General features: G+C 46.8%; 1 protein-coding gene across 1 annotated transcript in view; it reads right to left on the reverse strand.

The window, feature by feature from the left end:
• Nucleotides 1-887: 887 nt before the first annotated feature.
• adgra2 (adhesion G protein-coupled receptor A2) overlaps nt 888-20,701 on the reverse strand; it is a 167,984-nt gene continuing 148,170 nt past the window's right edge. The window contains exons 11-19 of the mRNA XM_063193413.1: nt 20,157-20,318; nt 18,762-18,965; nt 14,858-15,050; nt 13,265-13,473; nt 12,555-12,682; nt 9,986-10,109; nt 8,900-9,048; nt 6,859-6,948; nt 888-5,597 (exon numbers count right to left, since the gene is read on the reverse strand). Of these exons, the coding sequence (XP_063049483.1) occupies nt 3,737-5,597; nt 6,859-6,948; nt 8,900-9,048; nt 9,986-10,109; nt 12,555-12,682; nt 13,265-13,473; nt 14,858-15,050; nt 18,762-18,965; nt 20,157-20,318 (3,120 nt within the window). The 3' untranslated portion in view covers nt 888-3,736. The remainder of the gene's footprint in view (nt 5,598-6,858; nt 6,949-8,899; nt 9,049-9,985; nt 10,110-12,554; nt 12,683-13,264; nt 13,474-14,857; nt 15,051-18,761; nt 18,966-20,156; nt 20,319-20,701) is intronic.

Raw genomic sequence — 20,701 nt, forward strand, 5'->3', positions numbered from 1 at the left:
GCACAACGTTTCGACCAGAACTGTGCTGCCTATTGCCAAATTTGATCTTTTCATTAATATTTACCAAGTAATAAAGTAATATTTATTAATATGACCAAAGTATGGTGCGTCGTTTTGCAGCTAAAAATGTCTATTTCTGGAAATTTAAAGTTGGACATGGAGAAGATTCAGCTTTTCATGTATGAAAAGTGCAATTTTCAGTCATAACGGATGCTTAAAATTTGATGAAGAGGGTAAGTGCTTGTGAAAAAGATAGCATTTATGAATAGGCAGCATGAATTCTGGAAGCAAACTACTAAAAATATTACACAGTGCACCTTTAACATAACAGATGGTCACCAACCTAGCCTGGGAAACCAGACTATACCATGACAATACTCAGCAGGGAAAACATGTTCTTGCTGTGAGTTTATCTAGGTCAGGGGTTCCCAAACTTTTTACCCTACGCACCCCCTTGTGCATTTCAATGAGGTTTGCGCACCCCCTAAGCGAAATTTGGGTGTGCTGATGGCCACGCAAGGATAGATTCACTGCTCATTCACTGCACATTGTGCACAGTCATTTTGGGGAATCCTCTTTTCCAATAGTCTTGGAGTTAAACTACACTTCAGATGGACCCTTCCAGCATACAATGCATGCACCATACAATTAAAAACTACTTAATGTTCTTTAATGCTGGATTAAAAACATATCCCCCATTGCTCTATTCAGCTCGCGTACCCCCTTATGGCAGATTGCGCACCCCCAGCGGTGCACGCACCCCAGTTTGGGAAACCCTGATCTAGGTCACAAGGGTATCAGTATCACCAAGCTGTACTGTGAAAGACAGTATGATGGGGGATCATATTTGTATTTCAGAAAAATAAAAACGGTTGAGAACAATAAGAAACATTTTTGTAAGTCTTTATTTTGCATCAGATTTGATAAGGCACTGTTTGTGGGTCTAGAACAAATATATTATTGAATAATAAACAATAATTAATTTCCTATTATTTAAAACTGATGCCATGACAGATACAACAAATATAAATACTGGTAAAAATTTGATTTCTCCCTTTTCACTCTGAGATGAATTTGGACATTTGGGTTTTTTTTTGTGTGTGAAAATCTTACAAAAACCTTAACATGACAACCGACAATGAAATTCAGGTTTCAGTTCACAAACACTGGCTGGTATGTCACTGATCTGATAACATTTACAAGTCCCAAAACCACAAACACATTGCAATCCATGAAATACACAGAGGGGAAAAAAACTGCCTGGTGGGTGATGTATGCATGTTTATCAAAGCTTATAGTTCTAAGATCTCTGACATTGGAAAGCCGACTGACACCGCACACTCAAAAAGTCTATGGCACATACATGTACTACTACATCACATTGTGGAAAAATATCCAGGAAAATGTAATAGTAGCAGAAACTAATACTTTTACAGGACTGACACACACAATATGGCACAGAAACCATCAAAATCCTGTGGCTTTGAGGTTGTCTTTTTGCGACTGAAACCATTCTTTGGCACGAGAATGTCCCTGAACGTACACAGTAAATGTTGTGGTGTTAATTCAACACTTAAAGAGTTCATTTAAGTCCAAATGAACACTGCAGAATTTACTACTGGAAAACACTGTTCTGGTAACACTGTAGCATGGGGTTCCTGTTGCAAACTGTTCAGCACGTCCTCTCCGGTTCATATCTACAAGGGCCTGCTGGTCATGATTGGGGAAAACAACATGGATGTTACGGCACGTAAACAATGTGGGAAAAACCAACAACAGTTAGACAATGAGTGGCAGTTCTGTGATAGAATCATAACGAAAGTCAAGGAAGAAGACACGGGGTGACAAAGAGGTAAGTTGTCCCGGGCCAAGGGAGCGAGGGGGCCCCAGAACTGTGTCCTTGAATTGAAGGGGGCCCTTTCCGATCACTTCGTCCGGGGCCCGGCCAAAGCTGTCCTCAGCACTGACTGCAGTGTAAAGATTCATTGAGAGCACACAATCGCCACATTGAATAACGGATCGAAACAACACTGGTTAGATAATGCCTCAACCACAGAGAGACCAGTGTTGTATGTTATCTCAGAAAAAATGTGTTGATAGTAACAGTATTACTCTTATGAAATGACATTATTATGTCTTCATTACAGTAAATGGGTTTGTGGATATGACTGACTGGTGCTTCAAACATACCAAGACACCTTGGCCCCATACTACAAAGCAGTTTCAGGACTAACCCAGGTTAAGTTAAGAGGTAAATCATCTAATAGAAGACCCTGAAGTCCTCATGACTCCAGACTCTTCTAAAGATGATTTACCTCTTAACTTAACCTGGTTTACTCCTAAACCAGCTTTCTAGTATAGGTCCCTTGTCTGTGAAAAGAAGTCACAAAGCCACAACAACAACAAAAATGTGAAGACTTCTCTACTGGTGGTGCATCAGTGCAGGGTCAGTGACGGGTTGTGTCCAGTGGGTGGCAGTAGCGACCTATGAATGCGGGTGAGAAGTTAACCGGACATTCCCGGCAAAATGGAACCATCGAGGAGCACAGACAGCCCCTTCCTGCTTTACAAAGTTCACAATGCCACAAATTCGTTCACCAGAGTACTGTATTGCAGGGTGGGTGGAGGCCCATTCACACTGCACTAAATACGAAGGGATCCATTTGCTTATAGCTTGGGGTTGTTTGCAAATAGGCAAAAAAAGCTATTTTCAGTGCTGGGTAAAGGACGGACTTCATCTTAATACTTAAAATGGTTAAGAAGAATATGTACACTGGGTGTTTTCTCTAACTCTCACATGCGCACGCACGCACGCACACACACACACACGCATGCACGCACGCACGCGCACACACACACACACACACACACACACACACACACACACACACACACACACACACACACACACATACTGTATATACGAGCACACACACATGCTCACATACAAACACTCACACACACACACACACACACACACACACACACACACACACACACACACACACACACACACACACACACACACACACACACACACACACACACACACACAACAAAATGTCCTTCACAGAGGAGATGCTTATAGCAAAATGGGCTTTCATGAATTCCATTTCCATGCTGGCAGGTTTCTTATGCATAGACTCAAGCAAAAAATAAAAACATCTAAGCTTCTAAGCTTACAGATATACAGTCAAGGGTACAATTGCTTCTTTTCAACAAATTATTTAGCTTTCTTTTACTTCTTAACACTGTATACCTATGGTGGAATACCTTGATATAAACAAACAAATGTATACTTTTGCACATTTTCCAAGCAAAACATCAAACATAACACTGACATGTGGCGTTGTGTGATCTCCAGCTGCAATAAAACTAATTGGCAGGGCGGGATGCAGAGACTGTGTTGACTGAAACAAAATATTCTTCAACCACATACTTTCTACAGTTCTTTAACCTTTGCCTCAATTCTCAAGTTTGTTATGTAAGTACAGATGTATACCAAGTGCTGGCTAAATTCAGTTCACACTGAATTTCTTGCTTTTTGTGGCTGCTGTTGTTTTGACCATGTTGACTCCAGGAGTAAACCAGGTTAAGTTAAGAGGTTAAATCATCTAATAGAAGAGCCTGGAGTCCTCATTTTCTTAAGATTTACCTCTTAACTTAACCTGGTGTACTCCTGAACCTGCTTCTTAGTATAGGCCCTAGGAGTTCAAGTCTTAGCCAATCGTTCAAATCAAACGGTGGTCTCGCTCTTCCAGACGCCGCTGCGCATGCCCACGGAGCTCTGGGAGTGGTCCGTGCCACTGGTGTCCGGCTCCAGCCGTAGCGTGGAGCGCTTCAGCGTCCCGTTGGGAGCAGCGTTCACGTTGGCGTTACTGTTCACCATCGACGACGACGTGGCACTAGCCGCCGCCGCATTAGCCGTAGCCGTGGCAGTAGCTGTCCCGGCAACCGTTCCCATGGGAACCCCACCACCGGCGGTAGCGGCAGTGTTGTTGTTGTTGAGCGGGAAGGAGCTGCGCTTGGCTTCACGCTCGGCGGCCGCAGCCAGTTTGAGGTTGTCCCGGCTGGCACAGCGCCTCTGGGCAGCGCCACCTCCGCCATTACCGTGCTGCATGGCCACACGGCTGGCCATGGAGGGCAGGAGGGGGAAGGGCTTCCGGCAGCCGCTGCTGCCCCCGTCGCTGCCCTCCGAGGGGCTGGTAGCCAGCGCGTCACACCCCCCCGTGCCCCCGCCCCCGTGCCCACCTCGCCCGTTGGTCAGCGGGCCGCCCGTCTGGCTCTCAGAGTGACTGTTGTGGTTGCGCAGGCTGCCGTTCTCGCTGGACGCGTGCTTGTGGTGGTGGTGGTGGTGGTGGTGTTGGTGGTGGTGGCCGCCCCCCATCTGGGACAAGCCGAGATGCTCCACCCCACCACCCCCACCCCCACCTACAACACCCGGGGGGCCCAGGGCGCCAACGCTGCCCCCTCCGCCGGCCCCTCTCAGGGCCTTGAGGCGGTAGTGGCCCCGGCCCTCCCCGCGGTGGTGGTACTGCCCCCCCCCACTTGTCTTAGTCCTGCTGCTGGCCTTCCTCCTCTGAGGCTGCTGCTGCTGTACGGGCGCTACGGAGCCGATGAGGGGCAGCACATTGTTCTTGGGCTTGCCGTTGTTCTCCGTGCTCGTGCTGGTGTTGGTGTTGGTGTTGGTGTGTGTGTTGTTGTTGGTCACCATCGCGGTGGTGGACGACGCCCGTGCCGCCGCGTTGTTGGCGTTCTCCTGCGCCACCTGCAGCAGGTTGGTGAGCTTGCACGGACCACCGGCTCCGACGGGAACGGGAACGGGCGCGTGCCCGGCGCTGCTGCTGGTGCCGCTCGGCGTCGACGAAGACCTGGCCGAGGAGCAGTTGTTGGCCTCGCTGGGCGGCGCGCACCCCACGTACAGCTGCGAGCCGCGCTCCGAGGAGGCGTTGCCCACGCCGGCGGCGACCGCATTAGCGGAGGAGGAGCAGGAGTAGGCGGCCTGCATGGGCCGGGAGCTGCGGTAGCGCGGGCAGCAGCAGCGCAGCCACGCCGCCTGCACGTCCAGCCTCCGCAGGCAGTGGTGCGCGGCCAGGAACAGCCCCAGCGCGGCCGCCGCCACCCCGTACAGGCAGCTGAACAGCAGGCTCTCGTGCCGGCCGCCGCCGCCGCCCGCCACCGGCTGCCACACCGCCATGGCCCCGCAGCACCACAGCGCCAGGAACAGGAAGTGCGCCGTCACCAGCGCCAGGAACTGGACCTTCAGGGAGTACTGGTCCTCCACCACCGGAGGGAGGCCGCCGTGCATGGCTCCGGTTCCGCTGCCCTGGGCCGAGTCTGTGGACAGCAGGCTCATGCTGCCGCTGAGTGCCGGCTGGGTCTCGGGGAGCGGGGAGGAGACGGAGGAGGTGGTGATGGTGTTGGTGCCGCAACCGGTACCGCCGCCGCCACTGCCGCTCAGCAGCTCCTTGGTGCTCTCGGTGTTGCGGCGTCGGAGACGGAAGATGGCGCATAGGAAGTAGATCCAGGTCACCACCACGACCAGGCCGGCGGGGACGAAGAAGGCGCCCAGGCTGGGACGCCACACCAGCCAGCAGCTGCAGGGGGACACAGGTAAGGGTAACAGTCATTTATTTATCATAGAAAAGCTTGTGAAATAACAGTCTGGTTAACTCCATGTGCAGAAAGGCATAGCTAAAGTAAAGCACATAGTTAGTTAGTTAGTTATGGTTTATTTGAGTAGGGACAAATACACATCATGTAGGTTGTACAACAACCTAACAGACAAGTATCGTAGCATTTGTAGCTATAGGCTAATTTCAAATGCCAGTCCCTAGAAGGGCTTTTAAAGCAAAATTAAAAAAACTGTTTTGTCTGTTATTGTTGTTTTAAAATGTAACCTATCCATTCAGCCATCATACATAACTAATATTGAGAGAACACGCTTAGGCTCCGGATGCCACACCAGCCACAGCAGCTGCGGGGACACAGTAAGGATCAGAGACATTTATTTACGTATCACACATGAGCTTACTAGCCTGGTAGGAAATGGTAACAGTCTGGTTTACTCCATGTGCTACTTAGCTAAGGTAAAACACACACATAACTAATATTGAAGCAGATAAATAGAGGGGGGTGGGGGGAGACAAAAAGGCAGAAAGAAAGAAAGTAAGAAAGAAAGAGCGAGAGAGAGAGAGAAAAGGAAAGAAAGAGAGAGAGAGAGAGAATGAAAGTGAAAAGAAAAGTAGTCTACTATATTTTCTTAATTGTCCATAGATGTGCAGAGGCAAGACGGGTGAGGAAAGGGGGTGGAGGAGTGTGTGTGTGTGTGTGTGTGTACGCGCGTGTGCGTGTGCGTGTGTGTGTGCGCGCGCGCGCGTACGCGTATGTGCGCGTGTGTGTGTGAGAAGGTTGGGGGGGGGTGCAACAAATAAGACAAGGTTAGTAAGGGTCACATTGCTGTGTGACAAGCCTACGTATGTGATGTTGATGTCGGGAGCACAAGGCCAGCCTCTGTGTTGCTGCTCTGAGCCGCACACTAAAATGGAGTCTCACAGGAAGGACCTCGCCGCTTATATCAGCAGTAAACATGAGAACGCAGTCACCAGGGTCACACATGGCCTGTGGGCAGGAGTGAAGTGAAGTGTGTGTGTGTGTGTGTGTGTGTGTGTGTGTGTGTGTGAATGTGTGTGTGTATGTGTGTTTGTGTGTGTGTGTGTGTGTGTGTGTGTGTGTGTGGTGTGTGTGTGTGTGTGTGTGTGTGTGTGTGTGTGTGTGTGTGTGTGTGTGTGTGTGTGTGTGTGTGTGTGTGTGTGTGTGTGTGTGTGTGTGTGTGTGTGGAGGTGGACTACTACTTACTAAGGGATGTTTTCTCCGTAGTTGTTCATGTTGACTGCTGCTGTTATGCCACAGATGATGCCGGGGACGCCGTCAGCTATTAAATAAAACCTGAAAATAGGAAGGAAAAAAAAACAGGATATGGTGACAAATTGACACAATGGGCGAATATGAAAACTGGCCAATGAGGCCAGAGGCCACAAATATTAACTGTGACGTTTTATTGTGATGTTTGTGATGTGTTAATACTGAAAAAGTAGTACAAAATGTAGTAATCCACAATAAAGAAAAGAAAAGAAGAAACTGAGAAACTGACATGACACATGCACACACATAAATACACTACTAATATCAAATTAAAAAATCAAATTATGAAAAGAAGTAATTTGGTCCCTCATTTATTATTATTATTTCATTATACGACCCTTGACAATGCACACCACATGCATCCAGTTACTTTGTCATCTTATGACCGCCTGCCTGCCTGTCTGCCCGCCTGCCCGCCCGCCCGCCTCCCTGCCTGCCTGCCGCCTGCTCCCCTCCCTGCCCGCCTGCCTGTCTGCCTGCCTCCCTGCCTGGCTTCCAGCCCACCTGCCTGCCCGTCTGCCCGCCTGCCTGCCTCCCTGCCTGCCTGCCTGCCTGACTGCTTGCCTGCCTGCCTCCCTGCCCGCCTGCCTCCCTGCCTGCCCGCCCGCCTGCCTGCCTGCCTGCCCGCCCGCCCGCCTGCCTGCCTGCCTGCCTCCCTGCCCGCCTGCCTCCCTGTCTGCCTGCCCGCCTGCCTCCCTGCCTGCCTCCCTGCCTGCCCGCCTCCCTGCCTGCCTGCCTGCCCGCCTGTTTGAGGTCCCATTCTCAAGCCTCCAGCTGCAGCATCAACAGGCGGACAGACAGCCATAGCCAGAACCATAGCGAGGGGCCACACGTGATTTATTCCCCAGCCCAGACATTGTAGCCACATTCAGGAGCTGACCTTAGTGGGCCGAGGGGGTGACCACTGGGGGGTGGGGGGGGGGGGGGGGTCAGGGGGGTGTTACGTTCCACAGAGAGGGCAAAGGGTCAGCAGTACAGTGTGAGATCACAAGCTCCATCAGACAGCTAAGGCATTGAAAAGGGGAGGAGGTGATGGACTGGTGTGTGTGTGTGTGAGAGAGAGAGAGAGAGAGAGAGAGAGAGAGAGACAGAGAGAGAGAGAGAGAGAGAGAGAGAGAGAGAGAGAGAGAGAGAGAGAGAGAGAGAGAGAGAGAGAGCGCAAAATTGAATGTGTGTGTGCGAGCGTGTGTGTGTGTGTGCGTGTGCGAGCGTGTCTGTGCTTTTGCTTGTGCTTTTCAACCCCAAACACTCCGTGGTGGCAAGATTTATGTAGGTGGTCAACCCATACGATTTTGTGTGTTATGCTACACTTGCAAGATTCGCCTACGCCGCTACGCTTGGGTCTTACTTCTCAGTTATGGCTCAGAATCTCTCTCTCTCTCTCTCTCTGACCGTCTCTCTCTTTTAATAAAAGTTCTCTTTCTGTGGAGTTGTCCATTAAACGAAGCAAGAAAACCCAGGCAAAAAAAAAGAAAAGAAAAAGACAAAAGTGCCTTAGTTGGTTGGTTGTTGGTAAGACAATGGAGCTTTGATAGCAGAGAGCCCCTATATCACTTGGTGGTCCATTTTCTACAGACACGCTCATTTGAAATGCTCCTTCACAGCCATTTCCCATCTGCTCTCACAGAGGGAACATGACCAGGGGTGGGGGTGGGGGGGACAAAGGGGTCAGTTGTCCCAGGCCCAGGGATAGGGGGTCAATCAGGCCCTCATGACATTGTATGTATTGAGTGTGTGTGAATGTGTGTGTGTGTGTGTGTGTGTGTGTGTGTGTGTGTGTGTGTGTGTGTGTGTGTGTGTGTGTGTGTGATGGAAGGGCTTTCAGATGAGTTTGTCCCGGGCCCAGTCAAAACTGCCAGCGGGCCTGCCTCTCACAAAGAGGCTCTTGAGACAGCGCTCTCTCTCTCTCTCGCGCTGGACTCTCGTCTCTCGTCTCTCTCTTCCTGTCTTGTCTCGGCCTGATGACATCACTGACCTGAGCATGGGCCTCTGTGTGGGCACGGCCGGCACCTCTCCCTCCGGTTGCCGTGGCAATCGCAGCACAGCCTCTTTGTAGATGACCCGCGCGCTCACCCCCATCCACAGCAGCGTGGACAAGGAGGCGTAGTGCAGAGCAATGCCCACCTACAAGACAGACACGCACGCACGCAGGCACGCAGGCACGCAGGCACGCACGCACATACACACGCATGCAAGCACACACACACACACACACACACACACACACACACACACACACACACACACACACACACACACACACACACACACACACACACACGCACACACACAAATACACACACACACACACACACACATCCAAAGGCAGGCAGACATTTTCACACACAAAATGCATACAGTCAGACAGGCAAATAGATAGAAATAAAGGCACACATATGCACGCACATATGCATGCACACACGCACACACGCACGCACACACACACACACACACACACACACACACACACACACACACACACACACACACACACACACACACACACACAGAGACACACACACACACACATACATCCAGAGGCAGGCAGACATTTTCACACACAAAATGCATACAGTCAGACAGGCAAATACATTGAGATAAAGGCACACATATGGACGCACACATGCATGCACACACGCATATACGCACGCACACACACACACGCACACACACACACACACACACACACACACACACACAGACATTTTTGCACACAAAATGCGTACAGTCAGACAGGCAAATAGATAGAGATAAAGGCACACATACACACACCGCACGCACGCACGGATGCACACACACACACACACACACACACACACACACACACACACACACACACACACACACACACACACACACACACACACACACACACACACACACACACACACACACACACACACGCACACACACAACCAGAGAAAGAATGAAACAGAGATGGGGTAAACGAGCAGACAAACAGTGGGGGAGAAAGAGAGAGAGAAACAATCTTTCATTTATTCCAACCTTGCATACTCAAAAAAGAAATGTGTTATGAAAGAGGGCTTGACTGGGGCTTTACCGCTTGGCAAACGGCGGGGTAGCTGGTCAGGGTGATGCCTCCTGCAAACACCGCCGTCGTCATAGCGATGTGGAAACAGGTATTGAGGATGGTGTGCCAGCTCTTCCTGGAGACGCGCACAGAGCTGAGACAGAAGAAGAAGAAGAAAAAAAACAGAGAAGGCAGTGGAATTTTCATTATTCTGATTTTCATGACTCTTTCATGACTTCTTTTCTGTAGCCCCTCAACGCACGCCGTTCTACAAGACCTTTACTACCACAGTGCTACCCCACTATAATAGTGTACAGGGCCTTAAAGGACCAGTTCAGTCAATTTCAACATGCACTTGTAATGCTCACACTACCCTGGACTTGTCAGTACCTGAGGGTTTTTTTTTTTCCTTCATCAGCCTTTTCCGAGATCTTGGTCATTGTAATGGGGGCAGCGCTTTGTTTACATTTAAAAAAAATAATTCTATTCATTCCTAAAAACATCCGAAAGGTTATACAACATCAGCAGACAACTAGCAAACAGCGGTACCTTTTGGGAAAATATTTGAAGTAGGCCTATGTTCATTATTATTTTTTTTTAAACAAACGCTGCCCCCATTAGAATAGCTCATATCTCGGAAAGGGCTTAGCCGAAAAATGTGGCATCAGCAGGTACTGATAAGTCAAGGGTAGCGTGAGCTAGAGTAGCGTGCTTTTTATGAATTTATTGTCACACGAAAGTGAGAGAGTGGCAGACAGGAAATGAGCTGAGGAGAGAGATGGCGTATGGTTGGGAAATGACCCAGGCCAGATTCGAACCTGGGTCCCCATGGGTGACAGCCCCATACACTGTACAAGTGGCTTAGCGCAATGCAGCACAGCTCTTTTTTATTTACATGTAAAATGACAATAAAGTTGAATTTAGTCGAATCTATTAAGTAGACCTGTTACAAGTACACCAAGCTTTTTGTTACTTTTACATTGCATTACATTTAGCAAACGATTCTATTCTAAACGATTCTGTACAAAAACAGTAGTCGTGCGGTTTCACTAACACAAGGGGCTTCATTTTCAGTGCAATTCATTTTAGACATTTTATGAGCATGCTTCAATTTCACTGGTTTTGCCTTCGGAAATTAGCACTCTTGTGTGTTATAATCAAAAACTGTCTCTGGTAGGAGTGTAAATATGTCATCACAGAGACTAACTGAAGTCTTCTGGTGACCAGACAAGGAGGATGAGAGAGTAGCGCTCGCAGTCGCTTTGAAGAAGCCAGCGATCCAACCGGATGAACATCCAGTAGCTACTCATTGTGTATCCTTGTATAAGCACAGACACAGAAATTACAGTGCTCAAAAGAAATGCATGTCAAATTGCTCTGTCTCTCAACATAACTCAATTTTCTTCTTCGATTTTCTCCCAACCTACGTACATTCCATGTTCTGACTGGAAGCTGGGTTTGACTTCATATGTATCAGATTTCATATTTACACAAGCATAAAGAAACCTTCTTCAATCCTCCTTTCAATTTAATATGAATTTAATTTCCACACTGTGTTATTTCTAATACGGGTCTATTAAACCAAAAGTGCCTGGGCCTTATTTCTCCCCCAGCCCAGGCCTGTATAGAACACACCTGTGATGAAATATGTACAGTATGTGATGATGATGGTGCATAGCGATGGTGCATAGAACATACCTGTGGTGGAGTATTTTATTTATCTTTATTTGTAGTGTATTTGTCAGGGACAATGCAGTGCACATTTTTACAAACATGACATGGCAAGGCACAGCTTGCAGATGTGAGTAGATAAAAGGTTTGTAGCTAGATAGCTAATTTGCAACCTCATTCCCTGGTCTCGCTAGCTATTCTAATAAAATATATAAGTCACCTAGACTATACAATTATACAAAATATACAGTATACAATTACAATTGTATGTATGTGATGATAATGATAGTGCATACCTGTGATGGAGTATATATGTGATGGTGATGGTGCAGAGTGCATACCTGTGGTGGAGTATGTATGTATGTGATGATGATGATGATGATGATGACGATGATGATGATGATGGTGCATAGTGATGGTGCATAGTGCATATCGGTGGTGGAGTATGTATGTGATGATGATGATGATGATGATGATGGTGCATAGTGATGGTGCAGAGTGCATACCTGTAGTGGAGTATGTATGTGAATGATGATGATGATGATGTTGATGATGATGATGATGATGATGATGATGATTGATGATGATGGTGCATAGTGATGGTGCATAGTGCATATCGGTGGTGGAGTATGCATGTGATGATGATGATGATGATGATGATGATGATGATGATGATGATGATGATGATGATGATGATGGTGCATAGTGATGGTGTATAGTGATGGTGCATAGTGCATACCTGTGACAGATTATGTACGTGATGATGGTGCATAGTGATGGTGCATAGTGATGGTGCATAGTGATGGTGCATAGTGATGGTGCATAGTGCATATCGGTGGTGGAGTATGTATGTGATGATGATGATGATGATGATGATGATGATGATGATGATGATGGTGCATAGTGATGGTGCATAGTGCATACGTACCTGTGGTGGAGTATGTATGTGATGACGATGGTGAAGAGGCAGAGGAGTAGGAGGGCGGTGCAGGCGTACACCACAGGATGAAGCACGTCCACCGGGAGAAGAGACACGCCCGGGAAGTCAGGAACATCCTGTAAAAAGATGAAGATTACATTACATTACATTACATTACATTACATTACATTACATCACATTACATTTAGCTGACACTTTTGACCAAAGCGAATACAGATCACACACAGTGGGCAACATGTGGATTTCCGACTCTTCAATTGATACTTGACCCTGGATCTCTTCCTTGGACTGTGCACATTGACTTTGGCACCTTGACACTTTGGGGGACAATTTGTAAATGTTTCATAAGTATAAAATATTGATATAAAAGTGCAAGAGAGTCCTTGTGCACAAGCCCTCAGTAATGCAGGTGCAGGTGTGAGGCAGGAGAAGGTGAATCAATTAACAAAATTCAAGAGACACCGCACACTGCTTACTTTTCTGTACTTTATTTCTCGGAGCGAACAACGCGTTTCGCCCAATGCGTCATCAGGTTCGCTCGAACATTTCCCAGTCATTTACAAACATTTGTTAATGTTTTGTTCATCATTTGTTCATGATTTACTGTGTTATTAAATATGCAGACTTTATTACAAAGTGTTACCCAAGTGCAAGTGAAATAACAGTATTGTAATAGTGATAACAAGTTGTTCCCGTACCTGCAGCACAGCGTAGTTGCTGAGGCGTGAGCAGTGAAGGGTGGAGGTGCTGGCGTCGGAGTGCACCAGGCGGCATCCATCTTGGCTCCAGCCTCCTGCTGCGGATGGCTTGTCCAGGCTCCAGTGGGCCGCGATGGGGTTGTTGCCCGCGGACAAGTGGCGCAGGGACACGGTGATGGGGTCCGAATGGTTCCACATGTTGCAGGCGTCTGAGGAGGCATTGTGATACATTACCATGGGCGTGTATTATGACAGCAATATTGATATCACGACATAAATTCGATAAATTGCACAGCCCTAGTGTGTAGATATAGGGACGTGGTGGTGCTAAAGCACCTGTCCCTTTGCCTCACTTGACAAAAATGCCCTTTTTGCTCATTTTTTTGTCACAATATACTGTGTTCCATGTTGACGTGATAATGTGCAAATACTTGACGATCAAAAGCATGTGACAATAATGCTCCGACTGCAACATATAGTCTCTAGTCCATTTTTTGATGGAATGGTTGAAAAAATTTGTCTGCTGCTAATCCAAGTCCTCCAAATAAAAATACGATGTGATAAACAGTCTAAACAACATCTTACAGCATCGTTGCACAGACAGATTGCCCAAAAAGTTGCCCTGTGTATCATTATACTGTAGCTGACACCTTTTGCGTAAAGCTCAGTTGTTCTCAACCTTTTTTTTTTTAAACCAATGCCCCCTAGACCTTTTCATAATGTAGAGCCCCCGTTGAGAAACCCTACTCTAGACAGTTTGTTCACCTCAGTAGTAAATACCAGAGATGGGACCAAGTCACTAATTTGCAAGTCACAAGTAAGTCTCAAGTCCTTCCAATCAAGTCCGAGGCAAGTCACAAGTTAAGACATATTTGACCAAGTCAAGTCCAAGTCCAGAATGAAGTCCAGTTGGAGTGCTTCCTGGAACTGTTTAGTTTTTTAAGATGGTATGCTAGTATTTTAATCATGCTATGCCCAACAAAATAAAGGCATTTTAATTACAAAGAAGATGAGTGCCTTGGTATTTCTAAAACTTTTTTGAAATCAAGTCCAAGTCCAAGTCGTGCCAAAGCCAAGTCAAGTCCAAGTCCAAGTCTTATTTTTTCCAAGTCCTTAACAAGTCACCTTCTATTCTATGTGCAATATTGACAATTACTTTTGGTCATAAATTCATTACCTCTCCACACTGCTTTGCATGCCCCCCTTCACAAAATGTCCCTTTACTAAATACAGTCATCGCAACCTGCATTTTCTTCTTCAACTTTACTTACAGGACAGTATGAGAAGTGAAGAGGAAGCGAATTGGGACAGAGACGGGGAGGGGTCGGCAAAGGACCCGGACCAGGAATCGAACCCGGGCCAGCCGAATGGCAGGCAGGTGCCCTACCGGTTGGCCACGGCAAGGCCCAGCAACCTGCATTTCATGAAAGCATCTGCCTTGAGGTCTATTGTGGTATGCCAGTGACTTCCATTAGAGTTAGCCAACAAAAGGGGCAGGAGGTCAAGAGTGAATTCTGAATGGTGTTTCCTCTGTGTATTCTGCTGTTGACGGGTGCCGGCCCCAAAAGTGCCCATTTGAATTTTTCAACTTACCCAGGCCGACAAAGATGACTGGCGTGTTGACACTGCGACGACGGGAAACGTCCACCGAGCTGCCGCTGGCGTTTCCCAAAAAGGGGAAGAGGCTTCCGTTTCGGAACGCCACAAACTGCAGTTTACAGTCGGCAGGGGCGTCCGGAGGAAAGAGGGAGGCGGGCAGGGAGACGGAGGCCAAGGCCAGGGAGTTCTAGAAGAGAGAGAGAGAGAGAGAGAGAGAGAGAGAGAGAGAGAGAGAGAGAGAGAGAGAGAGAGAGAGAGGGAGAGAGAGAAAATACAGTCACCATCAAAATTACAGAGTGAGAAAAAAAGAAGGGAAGAGAAGGAAGAAGGAAAGAGTGAAAGAGAGAGTGAAAGAGAAAGTTACAGGGAAAGAGAAAAGGGAAAAGAGTGAGTGACAGGAGTAAGAGGCTATATATATATATATATATATATATAGAGAGAGAGAGAGAGAGAGAGAGAGAGAGGGAGAGAGAGAGAGAATATAGTCACCACCAAAATAACATAGTGAGAAAAGAGAAGAAGAAGGAAAAAAAAGGAAGAAGGAAAAAGTGAAAGAGAGTGAAAGAGAAAGTGACAGTGAAAGAGAGAAGGGGAAAGAGCAAGTGACAGGAATAAGAGGAAAGAGAGAGAGAGAGAGAGAGAGAGAGAGAGAGAGAGAGAGAGAGAGAGAGAGAGAGAGAGAGAGAGAAGTGAAGGTGTAAAGCAGGGCTTTGAACCGATATTTTTTTCCGATCGGTTTGTTCCGAACAGAAACGGAATTTTAACGTTTCTGGTTATGAGTTCCACCAATAAATTGACATTCCTGAACTGGTTAGAACAAAAAAATACTGTTCCCAGAACAGTTAATTTAGTTCCTGTCAGCAGATTACTTCCCATATCTGACGTTAATTAACCAAGAAAGACGGAAGTCCAAATGGGTCAGCCTACATGCCAAACTGTTTATTCAAGCGGATGAAAATAATATCCTCCAGAATTTTGACATTCAGGGACGACCTAAGTGGAGAAGGAATAAACCTCAAACATGAAAATGCGCGCTCCACGCTGACTTGGGTCACGGGGAGCACTATGACAGACATTGTGAGTTATATGCATATCTGCATTTGAAGCGGCCATGGATGCCCATTTTAACGAAGAACATTATTGTGCGCTTTAAACATGTCTCTCTGCCATGTCTAACAACGATGCAATGGGAACTCGGCCCTTTTGTATGACAGTGGTTTCTCTTATTTAGTATGTGGAGTGGAGGTGTAATCCACTGCTCTCTCTCCATTCAGTCAGCGAATGTCTGATGTCACAGGACATGAACCTCAGCCATCATGGTAACTTGCGCAGGAAAATAATTACTTCTTTTTAGTTTGAGGAACGAAATAAAACCGGTATTAACCGGTTACCATTATTTTTCCAGAACATAAAAAATAATAACGTTTCCGGTTTTATTTCTGTTCCCTGTAAAATACAAAAAGTTCCCAGTTTACGTTTTCGTTCCTTGAACTGTTTCAAAGCCCTGGTGTAAAGTAAAAGCACTCTTACGGATGGCATTACAACAAAACACAAGCACTTGATAGTTTATATTCCAGAGTACATGATGATTAATGAGGTAGATAAACTGTCCTTCTGCTTTTATGTTACACACCTCTGCAGAAAAGAGATCAAGGACAGAGACAGAGAGCAGGGAGCAAGATTTGATATACACTGATTTATCAACTTCTATCACCCCCCTCCACTCACACACACACACACACACACACACACACACACACACACACACACACACACACACACACACACACACACACACACACACACACACACACACACACACACACACACACACACACACACACACACACACACACACACACACCACCCCATCCTGGGCTGACTGGGAGACAAAAAAAAACAAGCCGGACATTTTCAGCCAAGACCGGTCCGCCAGGCATTGAGAGAGACAATGAAGCCTTTGACAACATGTATAGTCATCTATTACAAGCTACTACAACCACAATAAATATTCAATTCTGACTTGGAGAGGTCAGCTGTAACGGCATGAGGACTGAAGGGCGGGTTTTCTAGCCTGATTATCATCGACTTTCAAATCTCTTCGAGACATGGTCTGACCAAGACCATGACAGTTATCATTTCCCAAACAGCATTTCCCAAATGGCCTCCCTTGGTTTGCTAATGATTGTTTGCTTCCCAACAAAGTGTGAGGAGTTCCCGTATTTGCGGGAACTCAGAAAGTACTTGCATTGACTCCTGACCTGACTAGTAGCAACGCTGAAGCTGTTGCGTCACTAGGAGGGCGTGGCCTGGCTACGGGTTTTCAGCCTGTCACCCTCAGGTCAATGCCGTTAGTTTTGATTTTTGTTCGATAGTCTGCGCTATCCGTAGCTGTCGCAACGGTAGGGGCAGCGAGATGATTGTTCAAACTGCCTTCGATACAAGGAGTAAGCAAGACGTGTCTGTTGCTTTGCAGTCACCCTTGTTTCGGAGCATAAACCAGGCTTGATACCACAACGTTGACAAGAGGACCAGGCCATAATCATCATCAACATCAACAGTCCACCGGGCAAATACCCTCGATGCCTTATGGCCAATCCAGCCACGCCCCCATTGTCTTCATCAGTAGTCCTCAGCAGGAGTCGACGAGAAGAAGAACAGAGAACAGGTTCCACTGTTCCCGACAACAACAGCAGATGTTGCTGCAGCAGCACTCTACGTCCACGACACAAACAAGCGCCTGCCTAGTCTACCTGCTCTGTGTTACCCCAAACTTCAAAGCCGCTTCAGATCTCGCTAATGAGTTTAATGGTCGCCTTGCCTTGCCTTGTGGGGAAATTTAGATGTGATGCAGATGCAAGCAGAAGCATCAACAACACAGCAACAGCTGAGGACGGACGGCGCTAGTCATCTCTCCTGACAAAAAAAAAAGACACAAACATACCCTGAAGTAGCAACGTTTTACAGACACACACGCATGCACACACGCATGCACATAAGCGCGCACGCACACACACACACACAACCACCAGGTGCAAGATAACCTTATAAGGGTAAAGGGTTCGCGTTGGCAAGCACGTCCTGCCGTACCTTCAGGGGAAAGTTGTCCAGAGAGGTGTTGTGAAGCGCCTGTCACGCATCGGAAACAAAGCTGTTGCTCATGAAGAGTTTCTGGAACCGCTTGGTTGTTGTTATTGAGCTCTAATTCTTCTTCTGCTCTAATGCTGTTTCCCTCTTTTTTGTGTGTTTTTAAAATATATATATATTTTAAGGGCTTTTTTGCCTTTATTTCCGACAGGACAGTGGAGAAGAGGACAGGAAACGAGTGGGGAGAGAGAGAGACAGGGAAGGACCGGCAAATGACCCGAGCCAGAACCGAAGCCGGGTTGCTGGCGTAGCAACCCAATGCCCTACCACCAGGCCACTGCAGGGCCCTTACTTGTGGTTTTGAAGCCCATTTCAGCCTTGATCAGGTCTAAAATCTTGTCCCTGAACTCCTCGGACAGCTCCTTGGTTTGAGTTTGGAGTCTGAGTGGCCACGTTTACATGACGAATTCAGAATTCAGAATTAAATAGTCCTGTCGAGTTTACATTGAACTTTCCTTTAATTCCGATTATTTGTGAGATGTTTACATGACGTTTTCACCACGGAATTAAGCTTTATTCAAAATCAAATTGAGTTCATTCTGAACTGATTCTACTGAATCTACTGTACATAACTGTCTTTTATGCAGGTGACTATTTACCGGTGTCTTTAATTCAGATGACAAGTTTAATTGGGAGTGAATAAATGGTGTGTGGAAACAGAACTCTTAATGGTTGGGGATCAAATACTTGTTTCCCCCTCAACGAAATAGAAATCAATTAACACATTCTTTTAATCAGGTCCACATCTTACCTTCAGGGGAAAATTGTCCAGAGAAGTGTTGTGGGCGCCTGTTGTGCATCGGAAGCGAAGCTGTTGCTCGTGGGGCATTTCTGGAACCTCCTGGTTGTTGCTGTTGAGCCCTAACGGTTCTCGCTTCTGATAGGCCGTGCAGCTCATGCCCGTGAAGTGGGCGGGGCGAATGAGGTGCGCCAGCATCACGATGTTGGACGAGGCCTACAGGGCAATAGTGGGAAGATACTGTAAGTTGTGTTGCACCGTTACGGATACCAGTATTGGTGGATCGGTGCATCGGCACTAAAATGGTGGTATCGGTATCGGCGAGTACCAACAAATAGGGCACCGATACCATTTATAGGTGCTTGTATGACACTTAAACAGCCTTGAAATTAGTTATTTTGTAGAGGTATTTAAAAAGTATAAAAAGTTTAGCTGGATTCACTTTGTATTAGTCTTTTTCCTGTTTCACAAAGGTAGGCAGCAGCCTGACAAAGCCATGCAATGATTTTACATCCAAGTAGTATGCACTACAGCCCTTCATATATATACATTTCAAATAGGTATTGGTATTGGTATCAGCCGATACTGCACAGCCAGGTATCGGGTATCGGTATCTGGGCCAAAAAATGGTATCGGTGCAACACTAGTTTGAAACCAAAGTTTAATCATCATTCAGGGATACACTTCTCAACAGCCTGGTTGCTAACTAATTGTCCCAATTGCCCCGGAGAGGCCCAGAATTGGGACCCTATTACTTAGTATGCATTAACAAGGGGGCCCATACAAATGATTTTGTCCTGTGCCCAGCCAAAGCTGTCACTGGCCTTGTAAGAAGCTGTGGACTTTTTTTTTTTAAGCTTTTGCCCGAATTTTTTTTTGACCTGGTTGAATGAGAATATTCTCAGACTTATAAAAGGAAGTATCTAAACATTACAATAACAACCCCTCTATTCCACACTAGACTTACTTTGCCTGTGTGCCCTGTATTTCTCCCCACGTGTTATTGGATAAAAGCGACTGCTAAATTAAATAACAGCCGTAATGCATCATAAATAATAATAGTAGACAGTAGTGATGTAAAACATAGGGCGTACGTTTGTTGAGTCTTTGTATGTCTTTGTGTTCACCATTGCTTTTTTCCACTGCTGGTTTTCTGGTAAGCTTGACAAAGCGCGACTCTGCTGCCACTTTTTGCTCTTCGATTCAGCTGTGTCGTGCCCAATAGAAAAGCAAAAAATGGCGGCCGAGTCGCCCTGTGTCGAGCTTTAGGCCTACCAGAAAACCGGGAGTGGAAAAGAGGCATAACTGTTTTGTTTTTTATGTTTAAAGGCCTGTAAAGCGTTTTTGAGTGTCCTGAAAGGCGCTTTATAAAACCTATGTATTACTATTATTGTCATTATTACGTACCAGCGTGAGGTCCTGGTTGCCGGCGTGGAGCTGTGGCCAGGCCAGCGTCTCCAGGGCGTGTACGATGGAGCTGCAGGCCCTCTCCTCCCTCTGGGCTCGCCACAGCAGCTGGCCCTCCACCTCCATCAGGTTACTGCCCATCCGCACCAGCTCCTCTGACAGCTGAGATGTTATGGAGGGAAGATGGGGAGGGCAACATTATAAATACAAACTTTACTGGGGGCAACTATAGCGTGCATATTACACCTCCATCATGTTACTGCCCATCCTCACCAGCTCCTCCGACAGCTGAGATGTTATCCAGACATTACGGAGGGAAGATGGGAAGGGCAGCATTATATAGACCAGTGGTTCCCAACCTATGGGTCGGGACCCAACCTATGGGTCGCCAAAGATCCACAGTGCGTCGCGTAGCCCTCTTGATTTTAAGGGGTTTCATTTTAATACCATATTTAGCCCATGTTGAATAAATGACAAAGCATTTAAACTAATATATGCATTGAAGCAACAAAATGTAAGTGATACATCAAACAGTTATTCTATAT

This window comes from Engraulis encrasicolus, chromosome 3 (genome assembly GCF_034702125.1).
Source record: "Engraulis encrasicolus isolate BLACKSEA-1 chromosome 3, IST_EnEncr_1.0, whole genome shotgun sequence".
Taxonomy (NCBI): Eukaryota; Metazoa; Chordata; class Actinopteri; order Clupeiformes; family Engraulidae; genus Engraulis; species Engraulis encrasicolus.